The following is a 13179-nucleotide window of genomic DNA, read 5'->3' as shown; positions in this document are numbered from 1 at the left end:
TTTACCCCTTCCCACCTGTTTGTTTTCCATCTGTCTCGGTTCTTTTCTTGCTCAATAAAGCGAGGGCTGTCAATCAAAGAGGGGAGATGGAGGGAAAACAAGCAGGTGGGAAGGTGCTCTGCAATGTTTGGCCATGTCAAGTTGCCCGAGATTCTGTGCGGACCGAGTCCCTGTAAGTGTGAACCTTTGCTTTGAACCATTGCTCATTTGTTAAACTTTGGAGCATTTGGGGTGTAGATGAGAAAACCCGGCTCAGTATATAATGTTTCTCACTGCTGCACACTTCATGTTCCCACAGGATGTTCATCTGGCGTTCCCTGCTCCATCTGCCGGAGAACCACGCCGCGTTCAGCAGCCTCACCGACAAGGGCACACATACCCAGTACGTCCTGCTTCACCGGGAATACCCCCTTAAGAGTACGAAGCTCCTGAGAGTCTTACAGAGGTAGGAACAAGATGCTATCAGAACTTTATCCATTTTGGATACGAATTCCACTTTTAGTGGGCGATCCGGGAGAAGATTGAGTAGTCTGTTCACATGATGTCTTCATTTATGATATGGAGGACTCCAACAGGCACCGTACGAACCTAATTAAGGTAGATTGTGGTCTGTCAGGTGCCATCAAGGTGTCTGCTGCACTGATAAAATAAGGTGGGATATGTGGAATTGGATACAATATTTAGGTATTTCATGTGCATTTATTTCTTTATTATTCCCATAGACTTGATTAGATGATCTGCAAAAACCATCCAGAATAGCTCATTCATTGAGTTCTTGGATCAGGCACACGGGTCCATGAAAATAAATTAGATGTGTGACTGGCGCCATGACTTGTATATAATATTATATCAAGGGGATCAGACGGGCACCGCTACAGGCCCCATGCTGTCATTGGTGTATGTGACCAGAAAAAATGACAACGTTGGCCGTCAGAGAATCTGTCACCAGGTTTTCCCAATATAAACCAAGGCCACCACCTTTATCTGCTGGACTACCACAGACCATCGCCCTGTATCTAAGCTCCAAACTCCACCCGTATATGCCAAGAAATACTTCATACACATCAGGTGTGTTTCGCGGTCTGGTCTGATGTCTCGGCACCTCATCAATCTGGATCAATGCTGCTGCCGTCCTCCTGGCTTGATTGATGTGGATAACGTCAACCACAGATCGCTGCAAATCTTGCGCCTGCGCAGGTAAAGTGCAGGCACTCTGTGTAACCAAGGGAAGAACAAAGTCCTGTAATGTGCCGCAACGACTTCATTTCCGCATTATTTGCCACAAGTATAAAAGGTATTTGCAGGGGCAGTAAGGGCGCTTAGCTACAGGTCAATGGACTGCTGTGATAAAGTAGTGATGGCTGTAGAATATCCATAGGATGCCGGATGTGGCCCGCTGGCTGCAGTGTGCCCAGCACTGATCTAACAGGTACTTGTGCCTTTTTATGTGCACAGGCACTATATGCCAGTGTACTTAAAGGGGTATTCTCATTTCCAAGATCCTATCCCAATATGTAGAATAATTTTAGCAAATGCCTCCAATTTAGTAATGTAGTATAGTTCTCCTGATAACATGTTGCTTACCTCATGTGCAGGCAATCACAGTAGCTTTGGTATCCATGTTTACGACCACTCACATAGTGAGTTAGTTAGTTCCTAGTGGTCTTAGATACCTAAGTTACTGCAATGCCCTGCACATAAGGAAAGCGACCGCTAATCTGAGAATACTACATTTCTAACTGGAGGTATTTGATAATACTATTATTACACCTACTATACATCGGGATAGGATCTTTGGAGATGGAAATACTTAAAACGGGTATGTCAGGATATTGTAAGAAATAACACATTGCTGTGTTTGATGAAAAATTTAAAAATGAGAAATTAGTTCTGGAAAGTTGAGGTAAAAAAGTGTTTCCACTTCCCAAACTGAAAATATTAGTTATAAGACAAGCACATTTGGACTTGCTTCGTTGTTCTGACCATCTTCCACTTAGTAATTGTGTTCTTATTTACTCACCAGGACACTCTCTACTTTGGCCCATTGGTCCGCAATATTTGGAGAAGCAAAGTACCTTCCTCTCTTGGCATTTCCATTTGTCAAACTTTTTCAGAACAACCAGCTCATCTGCTTCGAAGTAGTGGCCACAGTGATAAGTAAGATTAGTTTTATATACTGGGAATGCCACTTTTTAAATGCTCAACTCCTTTTATGTTCACTACTTTTTCATCCTAACAATTAAACTTTATAAATAATTTTTATTAATCTCCTGCTGTTTTTCTATCAGATTGACTGTGTCACTCCTTCACATAGCTGGTTATCCCGATGCCTTTAACATAGAACCATAGCGCCCTTACTCCTGCTGTGTCCATTTCTATTCTCTCACCGTTCCTCCTGTATTTTAGAGATACCTGCAGGGAAGGAGCAGTTAGGCTACGTTCACATTTGCGTTGTTGTGTGTTGCGTCGGCGACGCAACGCACAACGCATGCAAAACGCATTGTTTTTTGACGCGTGCGTCCTTTTTTGCATGACTTTTGGACGCACAAAAAATACAACTTGCTGCGTCCTGTGCGCCCTGACGCGTGCGCCCAAAAAAGACGCATGTGTCAAAAAACGCATCACAACGCATGTCCATGCGCCCCCATGTTAAATATAGGGGCGCATGACGCATGCGGCGACGCTGCGGCGCCGAACGCAAATGTGAACTTAGCCATATATAACCAAGGAAAATCAGAGTCTGGAGAGGCTATGGAAAGCATTTAGGCTATGTGCACACTTTGCGGTTTTTGCTGCGTTTTTGGACGTTGCGGATCTGCAGCAGTTTTCCATGTGGTGTACAGTACAATGTTAACCTATGGAAAACAAAATAACGCTGTGCACATGCTGCGGAAAAAACCGCGCGGAAACGCAGCGGTTTTCATTCTGCAGCATGTCAATTCTTTGTGCGGAATCCGCAGCTGTTTGGCACCTGCTCCATGTTAAAAACCCGCAGGTGTCTAAAACCACAGTGGAAACCGCACAAAAAACCGCGATAAATCCGCAGTACTTTTTGCATTGCGGATTTCATCAAATCCGCTGCGGAAGAATCCGCAAAGTGTGCACAACGCCTTATGTTATGCTAGATAGATCACGTGCTGTTGGGTGTACTGCACACATTGCAGGAGATGGTAGAAGGAAATCACACACTGCTTCACAACAGTGACTGTGTAACCACAGGGGAGGAGAAATCGGTCCAGGAATGAAGCTGTGCTCAACATGACAGCTAGTGAAGACATCCGAGAATATTCCATTACCTTGGAATTCTCTAATGGGATGTTTCAATATAGGTTTCTCCATCGCCACATTGGGGGACACAGGACCGTGGATGTATGCTGCTGCCACTAGGAGGCTGACGCTAAGTAATACAAAAAGGGGTTCGCTCCTCCTCTGCAGTATACACCCTCCTGCTGGCTCCGGATAATACCAGTTCTTGCTTAGTGTCCGTAGGAGGCACACTGCGTCTGTTTTTCTCCAGACATTCTTACTTTTTATTTTTAATTTTATTTTTAACTTTGCAAAAGAAGATGATGGGGCGACAGGCCCTTTTAAGGGGGCTGAGCTCCACCAAAACATCAACAGGAGAGCACGGCGAGTTTTACTCCCCGTACCCTCTCCTGCGACGTGGGATGTACAGCCGAGAACTATCCCTGTGAAATCCTAGGGGAGCAGAACTCTTAGGATACACAGAGGCCACCTTCCAATAGGCACAGTCCGGCTGCCCTCTGCACCACCACTGAAGAACAGCGGTGCTGCATGGAGCTCCTCAGTCCCTCTCCACCTCCTCATCAAGAGGGTGGTGGATCAGGGTTGTCTGCACCTCCCCTCATACCTCGCCTGAAGAGGACATCAGCAGGGAGTCTAGCAGGGGTGGGGTGGGGGAACCCGAGTGCACCTCGGGCTCGGCCACATCTTGCGGCCGGGCACCGCTAATTTAGTCCCTGGCTTCGGCCCCAGCTAGGCTGCGTCTACGCCCACAGCGCGCGTCACGCGTGAGGCCTCGCCTACCGGTTTAGCGCTTCTCGCACAGTGCGAGAAGCGCTCCATATACTCTTGGCGGCCATCTTGGATATGAGGAGCTTCTGGCTTGGCTGCACCTCTCCTCCCGGTCACAGCGCCGCGACAGGACCTGGGTAGGTGCGCTGCACACTGACACAGGCCCTCCTCCTCCTGCACACAGTGCTCCGCTTTTTTTTAGCTGCACAAGTGCCCCACATCAGCCCTGCACGGAAGTTAGCAGCACAACATGTCTCTGCCTAAACCCTCCAAAAAATCTGCTAAAACACATACGGTGTTCTTCACTTCTTGCATCTCCTGTCAGGCTGCGCTACCAAGCGGGCATACTGTTACGCTTTGTAATGCTTGTGACCCTAAATGCGCTCAGGAGACCCACGCCGCATACGAGCCCGCGGTGACCAGTCCCCCTGAGTGGGCTTTGTCACTTTCGCAATCTATGGCTTCTTTGACTAAAGCTATCGAGTCCCTCCAAGATCCATCCAGGAGCAGGACCACTAATCCGCCTATTCAAGAAGCTTCCCCTACGACTGCAGAATCTTCAGCCTGCAGGGGCCACTTTCATTCTAAGCACAAGCAGCCATCTAGGAAGCGCGTCCGTAGCTCGTCTCCCAAGCTCTCTGGTTCCTCGGCGTCTGGTAGCTCCGCTTCCCGTTTTCGCTCCCCAGGCACCTCTTCCGACCAGGACTCTGAACCTGAGTCTGATGGGCTTCTTGATCTGGAGTCGCCAGGTTATCAGAGCACCATAGATAGTCTCATTGAGGCCGTCAACCAGTCCCTTCAGGTTGATGAGGAACCAGCGACCTCCAGTACGGATAATTCGGTGTCCTTCAAAAGGACCAAACGTACTCCTAGGGTGTTTGCCAATCACCCGGAGTTCCAGCACATAGTTCAGCGACATAGGGAGCGTCCGGACAAACGTTTTGCAGGCCAGAGATCTCTTGAGTCCAAATATCCTTTTTCTCCCGATCTCCGCAAACAATGGTCAGAATCCCCTCCAGTGGATCCTCCTGTTTCACGTTTGTCCTCTAAAACTCTCCTATCCATGCCGGATGGATCTTCTATCAAAGATCCCACAGATCGCCTAGTGGACAGTCTCGCCCGTTCAGCTTTTGAGGCTTCAGGCTCGGCACTCTTTCCCTCCTTCGCTGCTACCTGGGTAGCCAAAGCCGTGACTGTTTGGGCAGACTCTCTGCATAAAGCCTTACAGAACAGTGATCTTCCTTCTGACATAGCGGAGCTGGCAAATCAAATTTCCTTGGCTGGCGATTACTTAGTAAACGCTTCACTGGACGCGGCAAATTTCTCTGCACTTACGGCTTCAAACGCTGTGGCGATTTGGTCCTTTCGTGGAAATTACGCATGGCATTCCTCGGCCAGTTTCCCTGGTTCGGGGCGCCTGCAGAGACACAAGCCCACAGGCCTCGTACAGGCCCAACCATTCCTGGAGGGGCCGCACCACGCAGCCTAGGTCCAGGGGATCCAGTCCCCAACCATCTTCTTCTAAATGACTCGCAATCTCGTCCGGACGACACCAGCAAAGTAGGCGGACGCCTTCTCTTGTTTCGTCATGCCTGGCTCGCAGTTGTTCACGACGAGTGGGTCAGGGCTCTGGTGTTACAAAATCGATTTTTCCTCCCCCCCCCCCCCCCCCAACCCCATTTTTCGCTTCCCGCCCTCCCGAAGCGGGAACTCGTGCTCTGGCTTTTTCCCAGGCCATTGAGTCGCTCTGCCAAGATGGAGTCATTGTCCCTGTCCCAGAGGACGAAAGGTTCCACGGTTTTTATTCAAATTTGTTCATGGTCCCCAAAAAGTATGGAACCTAAAGCTCTTGAGCAGATTTGTCAAAGTCTGTCATTTCAGGATGGAGCAGAACATATAATCACTGCACTCATACGATGGAAATGCTTGATTCATGTGAATAATTTTATTGAGAAAATGTTCGGGTGGAGCGATAAGTACAAACGTTTCGGCCAACCCGTGTCCTTGATCACTTAATCGCCTTGGGTAGAAATTCTTTTCTCTAGAGTGTAACTGGTGCTGCTAGGGTATCAGCCAAAAAATAAGGGTAGACAAACCTTAATCTTACTAGTGCAGCGGCCGCTGTGGAGAGAAGTCGGTTGCTATATCCATCAAAGGCTGTTAGACTGAGGAGCCTGTCAAGGCGAGTGCCTGGTGCTTTTAAAGGGATGGACCAGTCCTCTGGGAAAATCTGCCCAGCTTCTAGTTTAAGGGGCCAGCCCGAGCTACTAAGCGTTAATTTTGGCAAAATAAACCCGCAGTGTGAGGGAATCGGTGTAGATCCGTCCTTAGGGTTCCGTACACTAAGTGGCTGGAATCAACGTTGGTGGATAAGTGGGATGTGCAGACACCGGCCGTGTCAATGCATGTGGCAGCGAAAAAAATAGATTTTTCCTCTCCCCCCCCCATTTTTCGCTTCCTGCCCTCCCGAAGCGGGAACCCGTGCTCTGGCTTTTTCCCAGGCCATTGAGTCGCTCTGCCAAGATGGAGTCATTGTCCCTGTCCCAGAGGACGAAAGGTTCCACGGTTTTTATTCAAATTTGTTCATGGTCCCCAAAAAGTATGGAACCTAAAGCTCTTGAGCAGATTTGTCAAAGTCTGTCATTTCAGGATGGAATCCCTCCGTTTCGTCATTGCCTCGATGGTACAAGGCGAATTCTTAACATCCATCGACATCCGGGATGCGTACCTCCACATCCCAATCTTCCCACCTCCCCAAAGGTTTCTTCGCTTCGCCGTCAGAGAGGAACATTTTCAGTTCACTGCCTTGCCCTTCGGCCTTGACACCACCCCCAGAGTTTTCACAAAGTTCATGGCGGCGGTCATGCCCATTCTACATTCTCGGGGTCTAGTCGTGCTTCCCTATCTAGACGACTTACTGGTCAAAGGCCAATCTTTTCAAGCCTGCGAGGAGTGCATCCGCATTTCCTTAGATACTCTCTATCGTCTGGGCTGGTTGGTCAATTTTTAGAAAAGTCCTATCCTGTCCCGGCCCAACGGATCTCCTTCCTGGGCATGACCCTGGACAGCTCCCTAGGTTTTGTGCTTCTTCCTCGGGACAAGGTCCTGGCTCTTCAACAGGGGGTCTGGAAGTTTCTCCAGCCGTCTCCCTGTTCCATCCGTTTTGGCATGAGGATTCTTGGGAAGATGGTGGCAGCAATGGAGGCGATTCCATTTGCGCAACTACACCTCCGTCCCCTCCAGCACGCTCTGCTGGACGCATGGGACGGGAGTCCATTTTCCCACGTGGTGTCTCCCTACAGAGCACCTCTAGAGAATCTGGTCTTAGGTGTCCTGCAGGAATCTCCCTTCAAGCCGTTGCAGGACATCTCTCTCCCTCTCCTTTCCTGGAAGGTGGCTTTTCTCGTCGCTATTACGTCAATCAGGCGAGTCTCTGAATTGGCTGCCCTTTCCTGTCGGACGCCGTTCCTTACATTCCACAGAGACATGGTGGTCCTCAGACCGTCCCCTACCTTCCTCCCAAAGGTGGAGTCTTCCGTCCACCTTAACGAGGATATCGCACTTCCGTCATTTTGTCCTGCTCCTACGCACCACGTGAAGAAGGCTCTTCACTCTCTGGATCTTGTGAGAGCTCTCGGGAAGTACGTGTCTAGGACGGCATCTTTTCCACAGACGGAAGCTCTGTTCGTGCTCCCGGCAGGACACCGGAAGGGAGCGGCCGCTTCTAAGTCGACAATCGCCAGATGGATTCGGTCGGCTATTCAAGAGGCTTATCCCGTCAAAGGCAAGCCTATCCCAGCGGGTCTCAGGGCACACTCCACTCGGTCGGTGGGAGCTTCCTGGGCCATTCGGAATCAAGCGTCTGCAGAGCAAGTTTGCAAAGCTGCGACCTGGTCTAGCCTGCACACCTTCTCAAAGCATTACAATGTCCATACTCAGGCATCTTCAGATACAAGCCTGGGTAGGCGTATTCTGCAGGCAGTGGTGGCGCACCTGTAGACAGCAGGTGCCATGAGTTTACACTGTTGTGTCGTTATTTCCCGCCCAGGGACTGCTTTTGGACGTCCCACGGTCCTGTGTCCCCCAATGTGGCGATGGAGAAATAGGGATTTTTGTGTACTCGCCGTAAAATCCTTTTCTCCGAGCCACTCATTGGGGGACACAGCACCCACCCTTGTTTTGGCCTATTGCCTATGATGAGTGCGTTAGTCTCTGACATGTTGTACCTACGGTTAATTTTTGTTAATCTCCTACTGCTTTGCTACTGAACTGGTATTATCCGGAGCCAGTGGGCGGTGTATACTGCAGAGGAGGAGCTAACCCTTTTTGTATTTACTTAGTGTCAGCAGCATACACCCACGGTCCTGTGTCCCCCAATGAGTGGCTCGGAGAAAAGGATTTTACGGTGAGTACACAAAAATCGCTATTTTCCACATCCGGTGTCACCTCTGTAACACCTGGATACTAATTTTTTATGATCCTCTTCAAAATTTATATGCAACTCTGTGGGTAATAATTTTAATTGCTTTTTTTTTTTTCTTGTTAGCTAATTGGTGTCAGCATTGGTTTGAGTATTTCCCAAATCCTCCAATTAACATTCTTGGAATGGTTGAGAATGTGTTGGCACATCATGACAAGGAGCTTCTCCAGCACTTTGTGAAGTATGACGTCACATCGCAGGTAATCAATACAACCTTCCACATGTCCTTGGGATATATTATTATATGTATGCATGGCAAATTATGTGCTCCTAACATATTTTATAACTACTAGAATACTGCCTCTAATGTACACGAATATAACTACTATAATACTGCCGCCTATGTACAAGAATATAACCACTATAATACTGCCCTTATGTTCAAGAATATAACTGCTATAATACTGCCCCTATGTACACGAATATAACTACTGTAATACTGCTCCCTATGTGCAAGAATATAACTAGTATAATACTGCTCCTATGTACAAGAATATAACTACCATAATACTGTCCCATATGTACAAGAATATAGCTAGTATAATACTCTCCCATATGTACAAGAATATAACCGGTATAATACTGCCCCTATGTACAAGAATATAACTACTATAATACTGCTCCTATGTACAAGAATATAACTACTATAATACTGCCCCTATGTACAAGAATATAACTACTATAATACTGCTGCTATGTACAAGAATATAACTACTATAATACTGCTCCTATGTACAAGAATATAACTACTATAATACCGCTCCTATGTACAAGAATATAACTACTATAATACTGCCCCCTATGTACAAGAATATAACTACTATAATACTGCCCCTATGTACAAGAATATAACTACTATAATACTGCCCCTATGTACAGGAATATAACTACTATAATACTGCTGCTATGTACAAGAATATAACTACTATAATACTGCTCCTATGTACAAGAATATAACTACTATAATACCGCTCCTATGTACAAGAATATAACTACTATAATACTGCCCCCTATGTACAAGAATATAACTACTATAATACTGCTCCTATGTACAAGGATATAACTACTATAATACTGCCCCCTATGTACAAGAATATAACTACTATAATACTGCCCCTATGTACAAGAATATTACTGCTATATTAACTCCCAGTGGTTTTCGGTGTGCGCTCTCATGTGCAGGTTTACGCATGGCCTCTGTTGGAAACTCTATTTTCTGAGGTTTTGACAAGAGAAGAATGGCTGAAGCTGTTTGATAATGTGTTCTCCAATCATCCTTCCTTCCTGCTGATGGGGGTTGTGTCCTATATCTTGTGCTCTCGTTCCCCATTACTGCACTGCAGCCAGAAGGAAGACTTTGAGGTAATACAATGACTTCTTTAAATGAACAGAATCCTACAGTCGATGTCATAACTGTTGTATTGATGTGCAATAATAAGGGCAGCATGAGAACAGCCGCGGTTACACACGCAGAAAAGTATAATCAATATATATATGACCTGGGTGTAAAGTAAACCCATTGTCTAATGTTTATATTTTATGCTGAGCTTCATATGAGATTGTGAATTTTCTCTATAATACTGTGATACTGTGGTTTTGTTGCATATAGTATAAGCGATCGGATGATCACAGGTTCAAGTCCCTTTAATAGGACTAAAAAATAAAGTAAAATATAATCTAAAATCTAGAACCACCCTTCTTTCTATATTTCTTCACAGGGGGGACGCAGACCATGGGTGTATGCTGCTGCCACTAGGAGACTGACGGTATGCAAAAAATTAGCTCCTCCCCAGCAGTGTACACCCAACCGACTGACAATAAGATAATCAGTTTTAACCTGGTGTCAGTAGGAGGCAGACGCGGCTCTCTGCTCTGAGATCCATTTCTACTTTAGGGACTTGTATTTTCTTCCTTTTTTCAGGGTCAGCTTGTATCTACGGGTAACCGAGTGTAATGGCTCACTCTAATTTCCCACCTAGAGACCAAGAGAACAGTGTGGTCTTATACACATCGTACCCTCTCGTGTATATGTGGCAGGACCGTACTCCCCTCCCAACACGTCTAGTGTCTCAGGGAGGCCAGGAGGTCTGTCTTTTTGCCACCTAACCCCAGACCAATTGTCTACCATAGCGAGATTGTGCCTAGGAGGAAGACTGACCATTTCCAGTGCCCCTACAGACTTGTGGGCCCCTGAAGAATGTTTTCCATACTGTAAAGAAGGAGTCTGGACTGCGTCAGGACATGTACCTCTCCTTCCCCATGTCATCGCAGCAAAAAAAAGGGAAAAATAAAAAAGGGAAGTAAGGGGGCTCCTGGCCGAATCTCTATCCCCTCCATAACGCAGGGCACTCTCCCTTGGCATGGCTCACCTCCTTTCCATGGTGCTGGCATCCCCTCTCGGCGTTCCCGATCTCCTGGTTCCCTCTCCCGGGTGAATGCTGAAAGTGTCTCCCCGTTGCATTACTTTTCAAATCTCTGTCTCTCTCGGCAGCCAATCCTCACTGAGGTGCTTGTCTGGGCACAATTCCCCATGCGCTTTACTTCCGGACTCTGCATCGTCTCCCCTGCTTGGCGCCTTACCTCAAGTCACCGACCGCTTCACACCTGCAGCCACCTCAGGATTGCCTTAATTCTCGTCACAGTACTCCTCAGGACTGGTAGACACTGTTCTTTGGACTCACAGGCTCTGCACTCCTCAGCAGCTCTCCCCAGGTACATCCTATGTCTGTCCTTCAGGAGGCTCTCTCCCGCCATCCCCTGAACCCCCCCACCTTATTATTGTTCACTTTGCCTGTTTCTTCTGTAAGAAAAAATTGCCCTCCGGTCAGCAATTGGCCCTCAGCCCTGACTGCAGCTACCCCATGATGCAGACCTCCCAGGAGGCCCCCACTACCCGGGAAGAGAGTGCACACCCTCCCCCCCTAGTGGGCTGCACACTATCTGTCTGTAGTTGACCTAACCAAGGTTTCCCAGACTCTGGTTTCATTCATTGAGTGTCTGCCCAGTACAGCAGCAAACCCTGGTACTCCAAACATTCCCTGGGACAAATCGGAATCCATCCCATATCCTCTCCATCATGGCACATAGCAAGTGAGATCCAGGAATCGGTCTCATTCACCCATCTCGGAGTCCCCACATCCTCCAGGATCTCCTGTGTCTCACGCTCCTTCCCCGGACCCCATGCAGCTCCAGGTTCTGAGACTTACTCTGACCTTTATTTTGAACAAGCATTCAAGTTGTGGGGCATGATGGACAGTCTGATTCTTGCCATAAATCAGACCCTCAACGTCAAGGATCGGGATCCCCTTCCCACAAAGCCAGCAGTCTCTTAAGAAGGTGAAACTTTCCCCTGGGTTTTCTCAAACCATAAGGGGTTTGATTACATTTTTTTCCAGGAGTGGGGGCAACTGGTAAACTGCTTTGAGAAGGAGATGAATGAATATCTTGTAACACTCCTGAGCTGCTCAAACCCTGGACTGAACTTCTCGTTTGGATCCTCCAGTTTCCCAACTGTCCTCAAATACGATCTTTCTTCTTTCAGACGTCGCCTCTCTCAAGGACCCTTCAGACGGACACATCGAATCGTTAGCAAAGTCTGCTTTCCAGGTGGCGAGAACCTTGTTCTGCCCTGCCTCCTGGGTCTCCAAGTCAGTCTCTGCCTGGGCTAAGCTCCTTCATCAAGGCATCCTTTCCAGAGCCCCTTCTGAAGAACTGGCAGATCTTGCCGATCAGATTGCCCATGCGGGTAATACCTTCTAACCTCGTCTCATAATACCGCAGAGTGCTCGGTGCTAGTTTCCAGCAACATTGTGGCCATTAAGAGTCATGTGGTTCAAGGCCTGGAATGCAGACATAGCCTTAAAAAAATGCTTCTCCAGTCTCCACTTTGTGTCTACGGCTGTTATGAACTAGACTGGACCAAATCATCTTAGTTGTCACCGGAGGGAAGAGTACCTTACTTCCCCAACAGAGACCAAAACGTCCACCAGCCAGGAAACTCCCCCTGCAGTTTTGCTACTTCGCCAGTTTTACTCCTCTGGAACGTCTAACCGCTGAGACCACTCCCCGGCACAGCTGGATAAGAAGAGGCTCTCTTTTCAGCCAAATCCCTCCTGGCAGACCCTCGGCCATCAAAGCAAGATCTCCTGATCCAGGTCAAACAGATTTTCCTGCTGATAACGGGTCGTCCCCACCTGGGTGGCCATCTTCTTTTATACATGGACGCGTGGCTTTGTAATGTTGACGGTGCCTGGGTCAGAAACGTAGTCTCCACCGGTTACAAAATAGAGTTCTCATACCTCCCCCCATTATCGATTCTTTGACTCCTACCCCCAAAGGATCCCTCTCTGCCTTTAAAAAAGAAAAAAAAAGGGGATACCAATCTCCTCTCTCCTTAAGTCAGGTTTCATCATTTCCTTTGAGGAATGCTTCTCAGGTTTCTACTCAAACCTTTTTGTTGTTCCAAAAAAGGATTGTTCTGTCCTTCCTATATTAGATCTCAAACTCCTAAACAAGTAAGGCTGCGTTCACATTTGCATTGTGCGGTGCAGCGTCGGCGACGTAACGCACAACGCAAATGTAAACGCATGCACAACGCAGCGTTTTGTGATGCATGCTCCATTTTTGCATGGTTTTTGGCGCAGAAAAAACTGCATCATGCAGCG

The 13179-nt window shown here is 47.7% G+C and overlaps 1 protein-coding gene across 2 annotated transcripts in view; it reads left to right on the top strand.

Annotated features, from left to right (window-relative positions):
- The window catches only part of TBC1D31 (TBC1 domain family member 31), a 38184-nt gene that overhangs the window by 14759 nt on the left and 10246 nt on the right, over nucleotides 1-13179 (top strand). For both annotated transcript variants that reach the window (XM_077271181.1, XM_077271182.1), the window contains exons 11-14: nucleotides 299-445; nucleotides 2024-2157; nucleotides 8582-8715; nucleotides 9698-9877. In XM_077271181.1, the coding sequence (XP_077127296.1) occupies nucleotides 299-445; nucleotides 2024-2157; nucleotides 8582-8715; nucleotides 9698-9877 (595 nt within the window). The remainder of the gene's footprint in view (nucleotides 1-298; nucleotides 446-2023; nucleotides 2158-8581; nucleotides 8716-9697; nucleotides 9878-13179) is intronic.

This window comes from Ranitomeya variabilis, chromosome 6 (genome assembly GCF_051348905.1).
Source record: "Ranitomeya variabilis isolate aRanVar5 chromosome 6, aRanVar5.hap1, whole genome shotgun sequence".
In the NCBI taxonomy this organism is placed as follows: domain Eukaryota; kingdom Metazoa; phylum Chordata; class Amphibia; order Anura; family Dendrobatidae; genus Ranitomeya; species Ranitomeya variabilis.
The sequence above is the reverse complement of the archived record's forward strand: the minus strand, read 5'-3'. Positions and strand labels throughout refer to the sequence as shown.